The sequence below is a fragment of the Cheilinus undulatus genome, linkage group 11 (assembly GCF_018320785.1).
Source record: "Cheilinus undulatus linkage group 11, ASM1832078v1, whole genome shotgun sequence".
Taxonomy (NCBI): domain Eukaryota; kingdom Metazoa; phylum Chordata; class Actinopteri; order Labriformes; family Labridae; genus Cheilinus; species Cheilinus undulatus.
In genome coordinates, this window is record NC_054875.1 from 48,941,731 (window position 1) to 48,963,875 (window position 22,145).

At 42.2% G+C, this 22,145-nt stretch overlaps 1 protein-coding gene across 1 annotated transcript in view; it reads left to right on the forward strand.

Moving 5' to 3' along the window:
• Positions 1-21,900, forward strand: part of plxna3 (plexin A3) — a gene marked incomplete at its 5' end in the record, with an annotated part of 141,553 nt that extends 119,653 nt beyond the window's left edge. The window contains 23 exons of the mRNA XM_041799065.1: positions 177-325; positions 1,849-1,969; positions 2,218-2,354; positions 2,600-2,770; positions 2,914-3,007; positions 4,298-4,417; positions 4,692-4,811; positions 5,727-5,870; positions 7,293-7,527; positions 8,000-8,142; positions 12,108-12,263; positions 15,413-15,513; positions 15,633-15,699; positions 16,000-16,146; positions 16,242-16,401; positions 16,591-16,694; positions 17,738-17,834; positions 17,957-18,034; positions 19,478-19,590; positions 19,964-20,133; positions 20,224-20,436; positions 20,821-20,971; positions 21,776-21,900. Of these exons, the coding sequence (XP_041654999.1) occupies positions 177-325; positions 1,849-1,969; positions 2,218-2,354; positions 2,600-2,770; positions 2,914-3,007; positions 4,298-4,417; positions 4,692-4,811; positions 5,727-5,870; positions 7,293-7,527; positions 8,000-8,142; positions 12,108-12,263; positions 15,413-15,513; positions 15,633-15,699; positions 16,000-16,146; positions 16,242-16,401; positions 16,591-16,694; positions 17,738-17,834; positions 17,957-18,034; positions 19,478-19,590; positions 19,964-20,133; positions 20,224-20,436; positions 20,821-20,971; positions 21,776-21,871 (3,087 nt within the window). The remainder of the gene's footprint in view (positions 1-176; positions 326-1,848; positions 1,970-2,217; positions 2,355-2,599; positions 2,771-2,913; positions 3,008-4,297; positions 4,418-4,691; positions 4,812-5,726; positions 5,871-7,292; positions 7,528-7,999; positions 8,143-12,107; positions 12,264-15,412; positions 15,514-15,632; positions 15,700-15,999; positions 16,147-16,241; positions 16,402-16,590; positions 16,695-17,737; positions 17,835-17,956; positions 18,035-19,477; positions 19,591-19,963; positions 20,134-20,223; positions 20,437-20,820; positions 20,972-21,775) is intronic.
• Between the last annotated feature and the right edge of the window lie 245 nt (positions 21,901-22,145).

The following is a 22,145-nucleotide window of genomic DNA, read 5'->3' on the forward strand; positions in this document are numbered from 1 at the left end:
TTATTTTTGGTCTTAAATTCTTCTACATAAATCTTCCAAAGCTGTGAGATAACTGGAGTAAAATTAGTGCATTTGTCAGAGTAAATGTTGTGATGAGTTATTGATCATTTATCCTGCTTTAGTCGGTGTAATCGATTCCTCTGACTGATCAGTGATTGTTCTGCCCTCCTCCACAGATCGACCCTCTGACGGGGCCTCGGGAGGGGGGGACTCGGGTGACCATCGAGGGGGAGAACCTGGGTCTGCAGGTGAAGGAGATCACTCACGTTCAGGTGGCCGGAGTCCGCTGTAACCCGGTGGCGTCGCAGTACATCAGCGCCGAGAGGTCAGTGTGCAGGGTTAAAAACATCACAATTCCAGGATAATAAACTCTGATATGATTGTAGTAAAACTAAACCATGTTTGATAGCATGTAGAGTCAGTTTCAGTTTTTAATTCGCAAAAATTGCTGCCTAATTTTGCCACTTTTAATCAATTTTTACTGCTTTGAGCCCTCTTTTACCATTTCTTTTTGCCTGTTTTTACTACTTCTATCCCATTTTTGCCACCAGTTTTTTACAGCTTTTATCCTGTTTTTTGCTATTTGCAATTTTTCCCTTTTTATTGCCATTTTTTTTTACCACTTTTCACCCAATTAAGCTGTGTTTTGCCGTTAAACACCACTGTTTTCAGAATTCTTACCACTCTTTGCTGCTTTTTGACCATTTCTTGCTTTTTGCCCATTTAAGTCACTTCTACACTCATTTTTTGCCATACTTTTGCTGTTTTTTTTGCCAATTTTCTCACTTTTTGCCCATGTAAGTCATTTCTACACTCATTTTTTGCCATGGTTTTGCTGCTTTTTGGCAATTTTCTTGCATTTATGTCTATGTTAGTCACTTCTACTCTCATTTTTTTCCATGGTTTTGCTGGGTTTTTTTGCCAATTTTCTCATTTTTTGCCTATGTTAGTCATTTCTATTCTCTTTTTTTGCCATGTTTTTGCTGTTTTTTTGGCAATTTTCTCAGTTTTTGCCCATTTTAGTCACTTTTACTCTCATTTTATACCACGGTTTTGCTATTTTTTTTACCATATTCTCACTTTTTGCCCATTTTAGTCACTTTTACTCTCATTTTATACCACGGTTTTGCTGTTTTTTTGACCATATTCTCAGTTTTTGCCCATTTTAGTCACTTTTACTCTCATTTTATACCATGGTTTTGCTGTTTTTTTGACCATATTCTCACATTTCTGCTCATTTTAATCACTTCTACACCCATTTTTTGCCATGTTTTTGCTGTTTTTTACTATTTTCTTAGTTTTTCCTCATTTTAGTCACTTTTACACTCATTTTCTGCTACAGTTTTGTTGTTTTTAGGCCATTTTTGCCACCTGTAACTCATTTTCTGGTAACTTCTTACCCATTTTTGCCACTTTTTCACCCTGTTGTTCCACTCTTTGCCATTTTGTGCCTACTTGGCCCCTTTTTTGCTACTGTTTGAACATTATTTACCACCTTAATTTATTTTTATTGCCACTTTAATCAGTTTTTGCCACTTTTTACTGCTTACATTGTGGATTATCTGAATAGTAAAGAAATGTTGACAGTTTTTCAGCCCGAAACTTTGCCAATATTTTTGTGTTTCAACAGAGTGCAGGAGTTTAGCTGCAACTTTTCATAGATTCAATCCTGTCTCATGCACACGTCTTAATAAATGACTGTAGGGTTTTTAAAGCTCAGTCCTTTTTGACTCTGTTGGTCATTAGAGTAACAGAGGTTGTGTGGTTTAAGATCACGTGGGATTGGAAAATACTGAAACACGTCACAGCCTTAAAAATGTGTCCGCTGGCTTTTTTTCGTGTTTGCAGGATCGTGTGCGACATGGCCGAGGCTCTCCTTCCTCACTCTCCAGGCGGTCCGGTGGAGCTCTGCATCGGCGTCTGCAGCGCCGAGTATCGGACCCTCTCCACGCAGACGTACTCCTTCGTGGTGAGTTTGTTTTTGAACGTGGAGGTCTCATTTAAAAATACACATCTGGTGTGTTTGAGGAGGAAAGGAACATTAAAAGACCACACAAACACAACAAAAATGTTGTTAAAGTGCACATAAAACACTAGAAACTGTTTATTTGGTATAAATAAAGCTGTGACATCTTAATAAATTTATTGAGTTCTGACTTTTCTGATTAATTTCTCATTTCTACCTCCTCCTTCTGTCCTCTCCTCTTCCTCCCTTAGAGCCCAAGTTTCAGCCGAGTCCGTCCGGAGAGAGGTCCTGTGTCTGGGGGGACAAGGCTGACCGTGACGGGACGACACCTGGACGCCGGCAGCACCGTCATCGTTTACATCGACAAGGAGGAGTGTCTCTTCGTCAAGTCAGTTTGGATCCTTTATTTATCATACAGACATTAGATTCACTTTATGTTTCTGTCAGTACTCTTGATTCTTTCTGTCCCACCTCTTTATGCTCTGTTGCTTTAATTTTACCGCTAATGTCCCGCTAATTAAAGCTCTATTTATCTGATCTTATTAACATTCATTGAAAATCATAAATGTATAAAATAGGTCATGAAATGATCATGCTTTAGCTGATTTTCTCCCTTCTCTCTCATTTCTCCAGACGGACCAATCGGGAGATAATCTGCATAACTCCCGCCTCCCTGTCTGGCTCTGGCCCCGCCCCCATCCGTCTGATGATTGACAGGGCCGAGGTGACAAGCTCAGAGACCAAATACATTTACACGGAGGACCCCACCATCAGCAGCATCGAGCCCAGCTGGACCATCCTCAAGTAAAAACCACAGACACTATATCAGACAGAGCCGATTAGAGTACTGATCCAAGAGCTGATCAGAGTATTGATCCAAGAGCTGATCAGAGTATTGATCCAAGAGCTGATCAGAGTATTGATTACCTATCTGTGTGTGTTTGTAGTGGCAGCACGGTGATAACGGTAACAGGAACGAACCTGTTGACCATCCAGGAGCCTAAAGTGAGAGCGAAGTACGGTGGAGTCGAGACGAACAATGTGAGAAAATTTTATTTCTTATTCACAGGGATGCTTGGACATGAACGGTCCATCAAAGAATACAAACACTCAAAAAAAGAAAATATAAAGAACAGGAAGAAATATTTATATATAGTACTGTGCAGAACTTTTAGGCATGTTTGGACCAATAATCGAGGCTGAAGTAAGGCGTGTAATGGCGAATAAGTCCACTTGAGGGCACCGTTGGTTGGGGAGGAGGATCGACACAACCCCAGTCTTGCTCTGGATGTCCTTGTGTATTACCAGGGGATGGGAGAATAATCAGATGAAGAAATAAACAAAGTCCACACCTTTAGGGCGGAGTAAGGGGTGGATGTGGTGAGGAAGCATGGGTGTTTCCCAAACATTTTTCCTTGGAGCCCCCCCTACATGTACCTAAGAAAAGCGGAGGCCCCCCAGGAGCCAAAAGACAAGAAAAAGTGGCACACTGCTGCCAAAAATCAACGTAGATTTTAATTGTTTCACTGATAAAACCCTTAAAAAGGCCTGTGCATGCTTTTCATGTCAAAATACATTTGCATAAACTAATAAATAAGTACTTTATCATTTTAGTTTTAGTCAATTTTTGCTAATGTAATTTTGGCAGCCTCAGAGCAGACAAAGCCTCACATCCCCGTAAGATCTTTGGCAAAACTGGTGGGAAAAGTGATAAAAACTGGTTAAATTTAGCAAAATTGGTGTAAAGTGGCAACACTGTAATTTGTAATGTTGCTTACAGTTAGCATGGCTAAATGAAGCTAAATATAAAGCTAAACCAAACAGTATCGATCGGTGCATAAACTCGTGTACTTGCTGATACCTGCGGTTTAAGCAGTATCAGATGTAATTCTTATACTGGTATCAGAATCAGAACAACCCTAGACAAAAGAGATGCTGTCGAGCTTGACCTTGGCTGTGACTCTGGCTTTAGCGCCCTACATGCCTAAATCTTCTGCACGTGACTGTTCATAGAGAAATTAAAACAGTCATTATGTTTGAAAAAGGAACTTTTTAATCTCTACAATGATCAATTTGTTTCTTGCAGATGTTGAATATTTATTTATTTGACTTTTATTTAAGTATTTTTAACTTTCGCCATTTATTTATTCTCATCTCTTTATTTTTTCTTAAGTTTTGAAATCTTCCTTTTGCCTTTTCCTGGTTAATTTCCTCCTCCTTGTCGTCTCTGAACAGCTGAAGAAAATTCTGTATTTTATGGAGGATTTGTGCGTCTTTATGGCTCTCCTTGTCTTCAGTGTGTAAATATAAATCTGACCTCTATCTCTGCAGTTCTGCACCGTGGTGAACGACAGCACCATGACCTGCTTGGCTCCTGGCTTGATCTACACTAAACCAAACCCACCAGAGGGGGCGCTGCGTCCTGATGAGTTCGGCTTTATCTTTGATCAGGTATTACACACATGAGGCGGGAGGAGGGGTAGCAGCAGATGCTGTTAGATTTCTGCACTCTTAATCAAAGAGCTGGAGAGGAAAGGGTGAATCATCTGTAAGTGAGCTGGAAATAACCTCTTTAAGCTACGTTAGATAAACGTTAGGACGCCTGTGTCGGTTAAAAATACAGCAAGAGGGCAGGAAACAGTTAACCAGGAACTGAAGGAAAATTAGTGTTTTTTTCTCAGTTTTACCGACGTTACTCTCATCGTGGTTTTGTCGTTGTCTTCAGGTCTCCTCTCTCCTCGTCCTGAACTCCACCCCCTTCATCCACTACCCAAATCCAACCTTTGACCCCCTGGGGAACTCTGGGATCCTGGAGGTCAAACCGGGGTCACCCATCATCCTCAAGGTGAGACAGAAAAACACAAACAGGAAATGCTGAAGAGAAACCCAATAAATTCATAGAGACAGGACATCATTTCATGAAAACACCAGAAATACTAGAGCAGGGGTGTCAAACTCAGGCATAGAAGGGGCCGAATTCTGAATGAAGGTCTAACCTGAGGGCCTAACAGGGTCCACATAAACCTAACTGTCAACCTCATTTTCACCAGAAATAAATTATGGGGGGAAAAATAGCACTGAAGATAAATGATTTTGAGATTTAAAAACCCAAATGATTAGTTGAAAGGCATAACATCTGAAATAAAAAGTCTAACTTATTAGTTCGAAAGTCAAAATACAAAATTAGATGTTAAAATAATGCTTTTAAAGGGCATATATATAAAAAAGAAAGTCACAATCATGTTTTTAAGGCAAAAATATGACTTACAAGTTAAAATAGTGCACCTAAAAGGTCAAAATCTGAGATTAAAAAGTCAAATAGAAAATTGAAAAGGTTCAAATATGAAATAAAAAGTCAAAATAATAAATTGAAAATGGTCAAAACATGAGATAAAAGCCCAAATAATCAATTGAAGTCAAAATTGTGCAATGCAAAATTGAAAATATGAAATGAAAACACAAATGAATTTCGTTTCCCACATTTATTTTTGTCTAATTATTTTTACTCTTTATTTTTCCCACATTTTTATGACTTAAGGATATTTGATATCATCGAGGTTATTCTGGACAAAATCTGCAGACCTTTTGGGCCAGTTATAATATGATCTTGCGGACCGGGTGTAACTGTACCACAGGCCAAATTTGGCCCTCAGGCCTTGAGTTTGACACCCCTGTACTAGAGCACAAAAGTCATAAGACGTCAGAATATCACACAAACTCAAAGCTGTTGGTTTTTCTAACTTCCTGTCTGTGTTTCCAGGGAAAGAACCTGATCCCTCCGGCTCCGGGAAATAATCGTCTGAACTACACCGTCCTGATTGGAGAGACCCCCTGTCTGCTCACCGTGTCGGAGAACCAGCTGCTCTGTGATTCGCCAGATCTGACCGGAGAACAGAGAGTCGTGGTGAGTGATGGGAGATAGGCCACACCCACTTTTTTGAGTCCCCTAGGAACAGAAATCCAAATAAACCACAGATGAATTCATGGGCGGGTCCTGCAGAGTAGAGTAGAGGACAAAGGAGGGGAAGAACAAGGGAGGGGGTCTCTGTAAAGGTGAAAGTCATTAAAAAAGCTGCAGGGAATCATGGGTAATTGGTCTGATATCACAGAGTGACACTCAGCAGTTCAGACCGGAGAAACTTTTGATCCATTATTAAAATAATTGATTATGAATCGATGGAGGACGTCATGTTCGAGCCTCGCTCTCTCTTTCATCTTCATCGCTCGTCTTCATCATTTATTCATCAGTTTGTTCAAACGAGCTTCATGTGTTTTATAATCGATGTTATCACCTGGGAGAGGAAATGCTTTAATAAAACATTCATAGAGACAATAGAGACGTTTAACAGTCATATAAAATCAATGACGCTCTCCGGACAGGTGTGTGGATCTGTGTTTACGTCTCACTCTGCTGATGGGACGGAGCAGAGAGCTACAACGTTAGCTACAACATTAGCTACATGATGCTAATGCTGGATTCACATACTGAGAGAGGAGTTAGCATTTAGCTCATCTGTTGCTGTCCCAAACCATTTTAAGATCAACCTAGAAACAGACGAAGAGGCGGAGCTGAGGCGCACAAAAATCTACAGCATGCCAAGCCACGCCCCGAATTATGCATAACTCATATTGTTTATAGGTAATTGCAAAGGTGCATGTCACAGGTAAGAGCTCCTGATGACGGCAGGCTAATAATAATAATAAAATTAAAAAACCTTTTAGTGATGAAAATAGAACTAATATAGAGTTTAAATCACATAAAAAATAGAGTCAGAATAGACAAATAACAGGGCAGTTTATCATTATTTCAGTTAAAACAAACAACACCAAACAAGGAAGAAAAGCTGTTAAAGAGTCTCAGCTAACCTCATAGCTCAGTCCTAGACTCCTCTAGACTCTGGCCTCAGTCCTAGACTTCTCTAGACTGGTCTCATTCCTAGACTCCTCTAGACCCTGGTCTCCTGTCATCAGTCTAGACCTACAGTGGGAGGTCTGCATCTTCTTTCATGTGTTTGTGCTCATCTCGGCTGACTTATTAAAAAGCATTAAAAGCATTAGTATAATGAAACCCAGAATGACTGAAGAAGTTAGGTATTCAGGGGTCTAGAGGACAGGACTCTTCCATTCATCCGTCATCTACACCACTTATGCTTTTCAGAGGGATTTATCTCAAGGTTGAGATGATAAGAAAGGAAAAAGGTTCAACAGAAAATGATATTAAAGCCTGACTTTGTAAGAAAAAATGATGAAATAAGATCTTTGAATAAATCCTGAGTATTCTTGAAGAGCTCTGCCCTGATGTCAACACTTCTCTCTCTGTCTGTAGATCCTGGTGGGAGGTCTGGAGTACTCCCCCGGTACGCTCCATATTTACTCCGACAGTGCCCTCACTCTGCCCGCCATCATTGGCATCGGAGCGGGAGGAGGCGTGCTCCTCATCGCCATCATCGCTGTGCTCATCGCCTACAAGAGGAAGACCCGAGACGCTGACCGCACGCTCAAACGCCTCCAGCTGCAGATGGACAACCTGGAGAGCCGCGTGGCGCTGGAGTGCAAAGAGGGTACGTTAGGAGGGAGGGTGCCGTGGGTGCAAGATCCTTTTTGTTGTTATCTGGACCCAGGGTCAGTCAGTACGTTTACATGCACAGGTAAGCTGAACCATAGTTAGTAGATGCTTCATCCCAGTAGACACGCACAGAGGACGGATTTTACCCTCTACCTTTACAAGCCTTCCAGGGCTGGCTGCTTAGAAGCATCCCCACAACATGATGCTGCTTAGAAACATCCCCACAGCATGATGCTGCTGAGAAGCATCCCCACAGTGTGATGTTGCTGCCACCGTGCTCCACAGTGGGGATGGTGTGTTTGAGGTCATGTCAGTGTAGCTGTGTCATGCATTAATGGAGTTGCTCTCCGCTCTGATTGTGACTTTATAAAGTTGAACTTTCCTGAGCCTTTAGTCGTGCTGAATCTCATCAGTCCGGGTGTTTAGCAGTAATGAAGTTATATTTTATCTCTCTGTTCTTCCTGCAGCATTTGCAGAGCTGCAGACCGACATCCAGGAGCTGACCAATGACATGGACGGAGTAAAGATCCCGTTCCTGGAGTACCGGACGTACACCATGAGGGTGATGTTCCCTGGGATAGAAGAACACCCCGTCCTGAAGGAGCTCGACGTAAGAACAAAAACACCTCACCCAAATGTCTGTTCTTTATTACCTGCAGAACAAAAAACCACCGGGAACATTAGAGAAAGAGCAGAGCTGCTTCTAAACCTCAGTGAGTGTGCAGTGAGACAGAAAGCCTCCTCTGCGTCTGTGAAGCTTTAATTAAGAGAACGCAGCAGGACGCGGTGAGCCTCTGAGCCGCCGCTCTCTGCAGCCTCGCCATGAATCCAACTCTCTCACATCCTCATAACGAGGTGTGGAAGCAGATCAGTCTCTGGGCGGGAAAATCTCCTCGAACGTGATGAAAATGGAAGAAAAGTTTCTCTGTTCTCTGAGGACCGATGTTAGCTTTTAATCCGGTCTGAAGCTTCTTTTATTTTTATTTCAGAGCAAGTTTGAGCCTTTTCTGCAGGTTTTAATCCTCCTCCTCGTTAACATCTATCATGGTCTCTTTTAGAAGCAGGGCTGGAAATTATTTTAATTTAGAGGGGGTGATTTCCTCCTACTGTAGAGGTCAACATCAGCCTGCCTCAAATATTAAAACAGTGATATTAATATAGAAGTGATATAAATATGACTAAATCTGACTTTTATGAGATTTATCCTGATTGCATGTTACCTCAACTTACTCTGAGTTAGACTTACGGCTGTGTCAGAGCAGCTTCATTCACATCTCTGCACCATGTCCAAGGCCGTTCATGAGGGGGGGTAGAGAGGAGACCTCTATGGGCGCCCTGCTTAAACTGGGAGCCCAGGGAGGTCAGAAAAATCACAGTCAGTTCTGACATTAAAATGTGATAACTATATTTTAATTCTAACCTGAATAATAACCACTCTTATCGTAGCTATAAAACATGAATTCCATTTATTTATGTTGTAGTACAGCGCAGTCTTTTTTGAATGTAAACCTCTTTTATTATAACAGAATTACCTTTTTATTACTAATGTTGGATGGATAGACTGAAACTATTAGGAAAGTAATGTCAGACTTTGTAGCTAGGACATGATGGGCAAAAATGTCAGGATGCCAGAAAATAAAGCAAAAGAAACTGGGATAACTATTTTAGAATTATAGTGAATAATTGAATAAAAGAGACAAGAAATGGGTGAAAAGTGGCAAGGATGGGTAAAAAGCGTTTTTAGAAAATTACATAGATGGGTTAAAATTGGCTTAGAAAGGGCAAAAGTGACATAAATGGGCTCAAAATGGCAAAAAGCTGACAAAAATTGGCAAGAAAAAGGCAGCAAGTGGCCAAAATGGGCAAAAAGCTGACAAAAATTGCAGAAGTGGCAAAAAGCAACTAAAGTAGGAAAAAATTGCAAAAAGATTTTGCATGTATGGGAAAAATGGCACAAAAAGGGCCAAGAAAAACAGGTGGAAAAATGGGCGAAAGCAGCAAAATTTGGTTGAATACAGAAAAAAACTGGCAAAGAGATGGAAAAAAGTGGCAAAACAGGTCAAAACCATGTTACCCAAAAGGGCAAAGGTGGTTAAAAAGTGACAGAAATGGCTGAAAAGGGGAAAGGGGGCAAAAAGGGGCCAAATCTGGCAAAACATGGCAAAAGGTGGCTTTAAAAGGCAAAAGAAAAACAGGCAAAAAATGTTTAAATATAAGAATAAAGTGGTTGAAAAAAGGCCAGAACTAAATTAAAAAAAGGGCAAAAAATTGATTAAAATCAGAGCACAATAATAGTTTAATACATTTATAAGCTCCAAAATGAGAGAACTGTTAGCCAGGATGCTAGCACCAATGGTCCAACACACATACACGAACTTTATCAGTAAATCTGAATAATAAATGTAAACTGGAGCAGCCAATCTCTGGGTTTATCAGGGTCCATTCTCTGGGTTTATCAGGGTCCATTCTCTGGGTTTATCAGGGTCCATTCTCTGGGTTTATCAGGGTCCATTCTCTGGGTTTATCAGGGCCCATTCTCTGGGTTTATCAGGGTCCATTCTCTGGGTTTATCAGGGTCCATTCTCTGGGTTTATCAGGGTCCATTCTCTGGGTTTATCAGGGTCCATTCTCTGGGTTTATCAGGGTCCATTCTCTGGGTTTATCAGGGTCCATTCTCTGGGTTTATCAGGGCCCATTCTCTGGGTTTATCAGGGTCCATTCTCTGGGTTTATCAGGGTCCATTCTCTGGGTTTATCAGGGTCCATTCTCTGGGTTTATCAGGGTCCATTCTCTGGGTTTATCAGGGTCCGGTCTCTGGGTTTATCAGGGTCCATTCTCTGGGTTTATCAGGGTCCATTCTCTGGGTTTATCAGGGTCCATTCTCTGGATTTATTAAGGGCCATTCTCTGGATTTATCAGGGGCCATTCTCTGGATTTATCAGGGGCCATTCTCTAAGTTTATCAGGGTCCATTCTCTGGGTTTATCAGGGTCCATTCTCTGGGTTTATCAGGGGCCATTCTCTAAGTTTATCAGGGTCCATTCTCTGGGTTTATCAGGGTCCATTCTCTGGATTTATTAAGGGCCATTCTCTGGATTTATCAGGGGCCATTCTCTAAGTTTATCAGGGTCCATTCTCTGGGTTTATCAGGGTCCATTCTCTGGGTTTATCAGGGTCCATTCTCTGGGTTTATCAGGGCCCATTCTCTGGGTTTATCAGGGTCCATTCTCTGGGTTTATCAGGGCCCATTCTCTGGGTTTATCAGGGTCCATTCTCTGGGTTTATCAGGGCCCATTCTCTGGGTTTATCAGGGTCCATTCTCTGGGTTTATCAGGGTCCATTCTCTGGGTTTATCAGGGTCCATTCTCTGGGTTTATCAGGGCCCATTCTCTGGGTTTATCAGGGTCCATTCTCTGGGTTTATCAGGGCCCATTCTCTGGGTTTATCAGGGTCTATTCTCTGGGTTTATCAGGGCCCATTCTCTAGGTTTATCAGGGTCTATTCTCTGGGTTTATCAGGGCCCATTCTCTGGGTTTATCAGGGTCTATTCTCTGGGTTTATCAGGGCCCATTCTCTGGGTTTATCAGGGTCCATTCTCTGGGTTTATCAGGGCCCATTCTCTAGGTTTATCAGGGCCCATTCTCTGGGTTTATCAGGGTCTATTCCCTGGGTTTATCAGGGTCCATTCTCTGGGTTTATCAGGGCCCATTCTCTGGGTTAATCAGGGTCCATTCTCTGGGTTTATCAGGGTCTATTCTCTGGGTTTATCAGGGTCCATTCTCTGGGTTTATCAGGGTCCTTTCTCTGGGTTTATCAGGGTCCTTTCTCTGGGTTTATCAGGGCCCATTCTCTCATTTATCAAATATACCAAAGTATGAACAAACACTGAAACAGTGACCACATGTAAGAATTTCTGGACCAAATGAGTGCATCAGCATGTGGCACAGTTACTGTTTAATCCTGATTTCCTTGTTTTCATGATCATGGAGAGCCAAAATTCCCATTGAAACTCAATCAATTGTCCAGCACTTATCTAACACACTGAGAATCTAGAGAAAAGAAGGCTCGCCAGTTTTTTCCTATGAGCTTCTCTCAGCCAGAACAGACAGGAGATGATAGAAAGCCATATCTATCTTATTTTAGCAGATATGCATGTCCACATTGGCAGAATATGTTACAGACCAGATACCGAATACAGAACACAGCACTGTTTGACTTCCAGCTTCTGTTTTTCAAAGTAAAAGCCCAGATTAGCATTTCTGTGCAGAAACTCATTTGTACAGTATTCTTATTCTGACCTTTTCCTGGCTATGTTTTGTAATAAATCAAGTCAGTAGGGAGATTAGAGGTAAAACTTGTAAAAAAGATGGAGCTAACAGCGGGGAAACACGGCCAACACTCGGCACAGTCTGTTATAAAAGCAGGGATGGCACAAACAGGAGCATGTGGTTTTAACTGCACCTCATAGTGAATCACAACCAATTGCATTTTCATGACGTGTGTTATTTCAGTTTTTGAAGTCCAGATTGAATGACTCGTGACTAAACTGCGACTGTTCGATCTCTCTGCGTTCCAGTCTCCGGCCAACGTGGAGAAAGCTCTGCGTCTCTTCAGTCAGCTACTCAACAACAAGATGTTCCTGCTCACCTTCATCCATACGCTGGAGGCTCAGAGGTCGTTCTCCATGAGGGACCGAGGGAACGTGGCGTCGCTGCTCATGGCTGCTCTGCAGGTAAATCCAACGATAATTCACTGACTTATCAACAGCTCTAGAAGGTTTCCAACAGTCTGCAGCTGCAAATAAATGACCAGTAGTTTAAAAGTGTAGTTTGATCAGAATGTGTAGATTTTAGTCACCATTAAGTCTTTTAATACACGTTATATTAAAGGGATATTTCAGTAGTTTTGAAGTTGGGTTGTATGGTAATAGCTGTGCCATTATCCTCCAGAGAGTTCAGCGAGCGTTGGTCCTCCTAACAGGGCGACTTGGAGAAGCTCGTCTGTACAGTGTAGCAGATGGAGTTTCTCCATGTTATTTTGAGAGTTTAAGCGAAAAATGGTCCAGAAAACAATGTTGACTCATTTATTCGCTATATCAGAAATTTTTTAAAGGTTTTATTTCCCACCCAGAAAGCCTCTGTGTTTGGCTCTATTTTGCAATGCAAACTTCGCCTACATGCTCTTCCACCTCAGCAAGAAAATCCTATTTGATTGTTAAAATAATGATAGTGATGTAAAAGTAATATAACAGACTTTGTCTAGGCTAACTTTACACCATTTCACAAGTCAGACCTGGAATGTTAGTTGTAGTCTTTTAAAACCTAGACAGTAGGGGTGTAAAGGTGTATTCGTACCACATTGGCCTCTCGATACGTACAGACGTGCACCGAACGGATGCATGTGGTGCGAAGCTCACACACAGATGGAAAACCAGAGAACAACTCAGTGTCACACTGTCCTGGCAACCACACGACCACAGCAAACGACAGCAACAGCCTGAATATTCAAGATAACAGTGTCCTGTTTGGGAACACTTTGTTTCCCAGTAAAATAAAACAGTGGACAAAGACAACGACAGTAGCGCTGACATTATTCAGCAGGTTTGTCACTGACAGCACATCGTCCAGTGAATCAGTCATGTCTGCAGCTGCGTCATGGGTGAAGTTATCCACAGATTTCACACGGCTCTAACCTCTTTATCCACCTAGATTGGCTGTGAAAAGTTCTCCCAGACTGTGTAGTAGGTCCCATTGGTTAAAAAACTAATCCAGTACTTAAGTCCGTGTTGACATCAGCAGGATAGATGCTAATTAGCATACTTAAAAAGCTAACTTACAGTAATATGATGATGTGTTCAGGTTGGCTGGGAAAGTTTAGTGTTTAAAGAATGGGTATAAATATGTCAATTTATCAACTAAAATAATCTAGTAGTTCAAAAATGTATTTACTTATATTATTATTGAACACCTTTTGGAAGGAGGTTGCAGCATTATTGATCATTTCAATGTCATTTATTCAGCCTATTTTTTAATGCAATTTAATAAAATAAAATAAAAATCTGTGATTTATTTTCTTTTATTATTGCACCAAAAATGTACAGAACCGTGACTTCAAAACCGAGGTACGTACCGAACCAAAAATTTTTCCATACCGTTACACCCCTGCTGGAGAGCTGGCTCTCTTCTCATTTTTTTTCTGCACGAGGCGGTCTCTCTTTTATTAGTAAGGTATAAAGAGCATAAAGCGAACATTATTTCTCAGAAATAGCTGCAGAATATGTGGCATTTATTCTTTGTAGTTTCCAAACAATATCTTTGAAATAAAATTAAAGCCCTCAATTATGAGACCATGTCTACAGTCTGTACAACATAATGCTTTTAAATCTCTGCACAAAGTTTGAAGCACGCTGACAGCGGCAGCTGCATCTCTGTGACGCTCAGACTCCTCCAGCAGCCTCCGAGTGCACAGTCAGCATGGAGACTGACGCACTTTCACCATGTTATCGAAGTCAATGATGGAGCCTAAAGGCCATAAATGGAATGCTTGGGCTGTGTCTGCAAAATAGAAAAGGTCTGCGTCTGTCTGTGAGTTCACTGTCTATGAAAAAGAAATTTCAGTTAGTGTGATCTCAGGGCAGAAGCTGAACAGCAGGGATGGAAAGTTAGGGCTTGTCCAGTAGAGGTGGGATGTAGAGGGTTTGTCACATAATCAGCTGAGAGAATAAAGAAGATGTCAGCTAAAGCAATTCAGATCACCTCAGTAGGTTTGGATAAAGAGGAATAATGCCAGCTAAACTAAATGAAAGTTAGGGAGATGTGGGAGTGACTGCCAGCCCAGATCAAGGCACCCCACCCTGTCCCTGCATGCTGCATCCTTGCCCTCTCTTGTGTTCTCTTTCTCATGCATCGTCTCAGAACCAGGATCACTTTGGCCCCTAGGGGCCTTGTGGTAGGGCAGGTAGTATCAGCATTGTCTCTGGAGCTTGCATGTGCAGAGCTTGGCTCTGTTGAAGGTTGCAAGTGCCAACTAAAGGCCATTGGGTTGGTTATGCAACTTTGCAGTTTAGCATGTAGCAGCATCATTAGGATAAGGGCTCTCTGCAGTGAGCACTCATCCATTCATTTGGGCAGAAGTATCTTGTGTTTATTCCAAATATCTGTTCAGCTGCTCATTAACACAAATATCTAATCAGTCAATCATCTGGCAGTAACCAATGCATTTATGCGTGTTGACATGGTCGAGATTCTGTGCTGAAGTTCAATCTGAGCATCTGAATGGGACTGAGCAGTCTGTGAGGGTTTTTAAAGTGAAATTAGACCAGCGTTACTCAACCCTGCTCAACCAAAGAGCCAAGTTGTTGAAAAATACCTTTGCAAGAGCCACAATCTAAGTAGTGGAAAGTGGCAATAAAAATAAGCTGAAGGGGGCAGAATGGTCAAAAACCAGCAAAAAGGGTGAAAAGTAGGCTTAAAATGCCAAAAACTTGGTGAACAGTGACAAAAATGGGGAAAAAAAGTGGCAAATTGCAAATAAAGGCAATGAAAACATATAGACAAAAAATAAAGGTTGAGAAGTACAGCCTACTGTGTAAGTGTGGGAAACAAACTGATTAATGTTACTTGCAATGGATAATTTCTGAGGTCTGAGGAATTTCTGGGGGAATAATATTTCAAATTAAGACATAAAAGAGCCACAATCATCACAAAAGAGCCACATGTGGCTCCAGAGCCACACGCTGAGTATCACTGAACTAGACATTTATAGGAGCGGTGGCGTCTACATCACTGTAGACGCCAGGATAACCTCTGCAGGTGCTGCTAACAGCTAAAACTACTGTAAACACTGGTGCATGTGCTAATACCTTGATATTGTGTTTTTCAGGGTCGTATGGAGTACGCTACGGTGGTGTTAAAGCAGCTGCTGGCCGACCTGATCGAGAAGAACCTGGAGAACAGAAACCATCCTAAACTACTGCTCAGGAGGTCAGCACCACAAGAATACATTCTTTATAGTGATTAGAGATGAAACAAACTGATGCAACAGTGAGAAACGAGCCCAGAAAACCTAAAATGATAGATAATCCTGACCCGTCTGCTTTCAGGACCGAGTCTGTGGCTGAGAAGATGCTGACTAACTGGTTCACCTTCCTGCTGCACCGCTTCCTCAAGGTAACCCCTCACCTAGATGTATACTTCCCTTTCACCTTAATTGACCTTGTTAAGCTCCTCCTCTCTCTGGCTGTGACCAATCAGATCAGGGCTGGTGCTGATTTATTCATGGGAGGTGAAGGGGATTGGTTAAATCCTGCTCTTCATGGGTTTTTGGGATTAAACCGTGTTAATGAGCGGATTCAGAGCTGACATGGAGAACACACTCTCTCTCTCTCTCTCTCTCTCTCTCTCTCTCTCTCTCTCTCTCTCTCTCCTTCTCTCTCTCCTTCTCTCTCTCTCTCTCTCTCTTGCTCTCAGGAGTGCGCCGGCGAGCCTCTGTTCATGCTCTACTGTGCCATAAAGCAGCAGATGGAGAAGGGGCCGATCGACGCCATCACCGGAGAGGCTCGCTACTCTCTGAGTGAAGACAAACTCATCAGACAGCAGATCGACTACAAACAGCTGGTGAAAGACTCATACTCATGTAGAAACGGGGATTTTACCTCCCAGAACACCAGAGTTCCTCATTAACCACTCTCCTCTCCCTCTCTGTTTATCAGACTCTGATGTGCATCCCTCCGGAGGGCGAGGCCGGCACTGAGGTCCCTGTGAAGGTGCTGAACTGTGACACGGTGACTCAGGTCAAAGACAAACTGCTGGACGCCGTTTACAAAGGGATCCCGTTCTCTCAGAGACCTCAGGCTGATGACATGGACCTTGGTAACTCGGCACTGAACAACATTTATGTTATTTAGAGAAAGATCAGTCTGCTGGGTTCATCTTTAAACACAAAGAATTAAAAATGCATTTATGTGGCACCAAGGCTGTTCATAAGGGGGAGAAATGGGGGAGTTTTCTGGGACCAGACTGCCTGGGGGTACAAGCTAACTGTTTGTGTTTTGGTAACAGAGTGGCGCCAGGGCCGCCTGACGAGGATCATCCTGCAGGACGAAGACGTGACCACAAAGATCGAGAGCGACTGGAAGAGACTGAACACACTGGCTCACTACCAGGTAAACACACAGGTGTTCATTAGCAGCACCATCCAGGATCAGCTCTCTTCCATGTGAGTTTCCTTTGAGCCGAATCTCATAAAGTAGGTTAGAGTTTCTGTAAAGTGCATGAAGTAAAAATATCAGCTCATCCCAGGCAGGTAACTGTCTATCATCTGTAAAAAGGTTTAATCATTTGAATGTCTACAGAGGTTTTTCTAGATATAGTCTGCAAAGATTTGGAACCTGCAAATGTTCATTACTTCTCCTTTAGTTGTTTCAGTCAGCTAGGTCCTTGGTTCTCAACTGGTGGGTTGAGGCCCAAAAGTAGGCGGTGAAGCCATTTTCAATGGTTGCAGATGTGTGACTGGAAAAAATAAGCAGCAAAAGTTTATAATGTGCTTTTATTTTGAAGGAAATGTCTTCATCTCATTGTTAAAGTATATTTTATTTCCAGCTCGTGTCCAAAAAAAATATGGTTATGATTGAAAAAATACAAGAAATTTGGATTGCGGGTTGTTCTGAAGGATGTGGCGGGTCCTGATGTTGGAGAAGTTGAGGACCGCTGATCTAGGCTACCAGCGCCTCATGGGTCTCTAAATGTATAGCCTTCTCTTTTTCAGTAATAAGAAATCAGGAATCAATCATTTATTATTACAGGCTAGAAAAGAAACCAATGTTTTGCATCCATAAAACTAGCAGATTTTTTATGTTAAAAGAAATGGTGTTAAAATGTAGCAGCCGCCCTAGTCTTAAAGTCCCAGGATTCATTTGTTCTCTATAATAACCGTCTATAATCACTTATTATCACTGTAAAACCCGGGGATTTAATGCAGCAGCAGCTAAAGCTTCAAACTTGAACATTTATTCTCTTTATTCTCCTTAAATAAAGTCACAGTCTGCAGCCTTGGGTCTTTATCAGCTCGTGCGCTGACACGCTGTGGAGAGGATCCAGATTATGAACCAGATAAGAATCGACCGAGTTAGCGGTCTGAATGGATAATTAGTCGCCTGATTGACGGAGCGATCGGCTGATTGGCTGATTCGTTTGTGTGTGTTGCCAGGTAACAGATGGCTCTCTGGTGGCGCTGGTCCAGAAGCAGGTCTCTGCCTACAACATCGCCAACTCGTTCACCTTCACCAGATCCCTGAGCAGATACGGTACTACACAACAAATACACACATTTAATACACACACACACACCCACACCCACACACACACACACACCCACAGAGACTGTCTGTGAATGGAGACGCTAACATCTCTCTCTTTGTGTCCTCAGAGTCTTTGCTCCGAACGTCCAGCAGTCCTGACAGTCTGAGATCCAGAGCGCCGATGATCACGCCCGACCAGGAGACAGGTACGACAGCGCTGAGCTGTGCTGTATGTGGCATTTATGGTTATCTGTGCTGTCTAAGCTTAGGAATGGAAGCTCTCAGAGATTAGACCTACAGAAAACTCTGAGAGAAACAAAGAATGGGGCTTTTTGTGTCCTACATCCAGTCATTCAGAAATATTTGGGGAAATGGAAAAGAAATCCACATCTGCAGCTATTATTCAGATTCCACCTTCAACTCCTGTCAACTTTGACCTCAGATTTGAGTTACATATATACATATATATATATATATATATATACATATATATATATATGTATATATATATATATATATATATACATACACACACACACATATATATATATATATATATAATTTAATATATAATTATAATTATATTTATATTAATTATTATATAATTAAATTCTGAGGGCCCATCGGCGGACTGGCTGATATTTTTACATTTTTTAGAAGATGTAATTAAACATGTTATACACCAGCAGAAAGCTCTGATTCTCAGGAGTCTGACCATGTAAACCATAGCAGGATTAAACTGCCACAGCTGCGTCTTAAGCTAACAAAAACAGGAGTAAAATCACTATTTCCTTTTCTGTTGTTCTCATCTTTGAGCTTCATGCGTTGGTCTAGTTGAGTTTTCCAGATAATCCCTCCCAGCTACAGGCCTCTGTTTCACTACACAAATTCAGACGGGATAAAACAGTAACTTTTGGTTGTATAACTTAATACCAGTAGCAGCTAAAGTGAGCCTGACAGTTTGAGAGGAAATTTCAGTGTTACCTTTCTAAAGACGCCGAGTTTGTGCTTGTGCCCTAAATGGTTTAAAGACAGCGTTCAGTTTAATTTGGGTATTCTTGGGTCAGAGTTTCTGACTCATTTCACCCAGAGGTCTAAGGGTTAACTTGTGACTTCCAGCTAAATCATTCATGCATGTCACTGCAGCATAAATACACAGAAAGAGTCCCTGGGAATGCCTCTTTGTTAAGTTTTCATTATATACTCAAAAAATCCTCATCATATTGTTTTAACAAAAATAAGTTCATACAGAGAGAGGCTGACATCGTCAGCTGAAAGTCACGGCCACTCACTGACCGGATACACTGATGTTAGTTCATTTATTTACACAGATTTAAACATCAACGTCTAACCACAACTAATCTGAAACTGGTGGTTTCAGACTTCATTGTTCCCAAGGGGAAATTTTTTTTCACAGGACCATATCCATATGACAAACAAATCCAGGGACATGGCCTTGGCCTCCCCTTGAAATGTTCTAGCCAACCCTGATGCCACTCCAAAAGTCCTGAATTACACAGAGCATCCTTCTGTCAATACATCAGTTTTACTCCTGTATCCTGAGACGAGGAAAGAAGTCCCGTTAAATATCCCAGTTCGACTTTACTGTGCATGGAAATGTCCTCAGTGTTTTTGTCGTCTGTTTCCAGGAACTAAACTGTGGCACCTGGTGAAGAATCACGAGCACAGCGATCAGAGAGAAGGAGACCGAGGCAGCAAGATGGTTTCAGAGATCTACCTGACCAGACTGCTGGCAACGAAGGTGAGACAAGAATACGCCCACCTCCCCCCATCGTCTTCTCCTCTCACCTTCTCTGTACTTTACCCATGCATTTAACCTGTTTGCTGCAAGAACCTTTACTTTAAAGTCCCAACACCAACACAGATTTATCATTTCATTTAACATTTATTTTGCCAGGTTGGTCCCATTGAGATCAGAGATCTGTAGTTCCAACAACAAAAACTAAATCATGCATTATACAAAATGTTTAAAAGAATGATCAGCCAACACAGTTTTATATAGAAAGCCTTAATTTTAGACTTTTGCTGAGGTTTTAAAAATGTTAAAGGTAGTCAAGTTCAGCTAACCTGGGCTGCAATCTTTTAATCCCATACTTTGGTCCTCCCACCACCAGGGGACGCTGCAGAAGTTTGTGGACGACCTGTTTGAGACAGTATTTAGCACCGCCCACAGGGGTTCAGCTCTCCCATTGGCTATCAAATACATGTTTGACTTCCTGGATGAGCAGGCGGACAAACGACAGATCAGCGACCCCGACGTCCGACACACCTGGAAAAGCAACTGGTGAGAGAAATCAGAACATTAGGAAGACAATTTTTCTCATAACACCAACACAAAGATATAACTACTTCTTCTTCTCCTGTGTGTCTGCAGCCTTCCTCTCAGGTTCTGGGTGAACGTCATAAAGAATCCTCAGTTTGTGTTCGACATCCATAAGAGCAGCATCACCGACGCCTGCCTGTCGGTCGTCGCTCAGACCTTCATGGACTCGTGCTCGACGTCAGAACACCGACTCGGAAAAGACTCTCCGTCCAACAAGCTGCTCTACGCTAAAGACATCCCCAACTACAAGAGCTGGGTGGAGAGGTAGCTAGCATACTAACTAGCTTATTTACTGTAATCAAACCCACTACAGATTTGTAGACAGGTAGCTAGCATGCTAACCTGTTCATAAACTAAAATAAAACATGAACAGCTGCACAGTATGGTGGCTAAAACTTTGATCCTACTATTTGAACTGGTTGATTATTTACCATTAACAGGGTTTGATACTGCAATCTATTACTTTAAAGGACTAGCCAACAAGCTAACGGTAAAATAAAGCTAGCGAAACCCTTGCTAACTAAAATACTTTTGATTTAAAAAACAGCCCAAAAAGCTAAAAGAGAGATCACAAACATGTTCCTACTACTACGACATTATAAAATCATAAATAAATTTGCTCATAACCTCTGCGTGTGTTTCCTGCAGGTACTACAGGGATATTTCAAAGATGCCCAGCATCAGCGATCAGGACATGGATGCCTACCTGGTGGAGCAATCACGCCTCCATGGCACTGAGTTCAACACACTGAGCGCGCTCAGTGAGCTCTACTTCTACATCAACAAGTACAAGGAAGAGGTAAGGGGGGCAGGGTTTAACTATTGGTGATATTCATCATGATGGTCTGGCTGAGTTGGTGGAACAGGCACTCACATACATGGGCTGTAGTCCTCAACACACTGGTCACAGGACTGATTCCAGATGTTTGGTGCATGTCTTTCCCCATATTTCCTGTCTCTCTTTGGCTGTCCTATCTGCGTAAGGGCAAAAAGACCCAAAAATAATCTTGGAATAAAAGATAAAGGACTCCACTCTTTCTTCACTGATACCCCTTGTAACCAAGCCACTTCCAGGGCGGGTGCAGAGCCAGTGTTCGATCTAGCACCAGTTTTTTATTTTTTTCTTCAGCCAATTTTTTAGAAGGACTGGCATTGGGGCAGAAAAGAAACAGGTCCAGTGTGGCACAAACTTTTTGCTGGTCCAGAGGAAAGAACTGGTTTATGTCAGAGCCTGTGTGCACAAGTTGGGACCTTACGTCCTGGGTAGGAGGCAAGATTGGAGTGTACAAATAACCAGAAAGAGCGCAATGTTAAACAACAGAGCTTCAAACAAGATAGACTGAAAACAGTGCAAAACCTTGATGTAAAAGCAAAGCAGGACTGGTCTTACCTGGCTGTGTGGACCTCGGCTGCAGAGCAAGCCAGTTTTCTGGCGGTTCTCAGATTGAACCAACTGCAAACCAGGAGTCCACTATTGTTGTTGTCCACCTCCATTTGCATGGCTCATCACTGGAACTGTAATGACAATGAGTATCTGCATACTGGCTGCTCCTCTCCACATTCTTGAGGTCTAATTTCTTTTGCATTTCCTTTGTCTTTGCAGATCCTGACAGCGTTGGATCGAGACGGGTACTGTCGCAAACACAAATTGAGGCACAAGTTGGAGCAAGCCATCAACCTGATGTCTGGGAGCAGCTGAGAGGAGGGGAGGGACGAATGGACTGATGGACTGACGGATGGACGGGGGTGAAAGGAAGAAGAATGGGGGAGGGGGAGCGAGGGCATTTTGTTTTCCTGAACTGTTTCGACAGTCAGCTGAACTGCTCAGTGTCGGACCGAACTGACAGCCACAGCTTGGGCCATTTTAGCAATCAATCCATCAGCAATTTCTTTGTCTGTTGATCGATTGATTGATGTGAAGACTGATTTACTGGCTGGCTGGAACCCCATCTACCTCCATTTGGTGGGTTCTT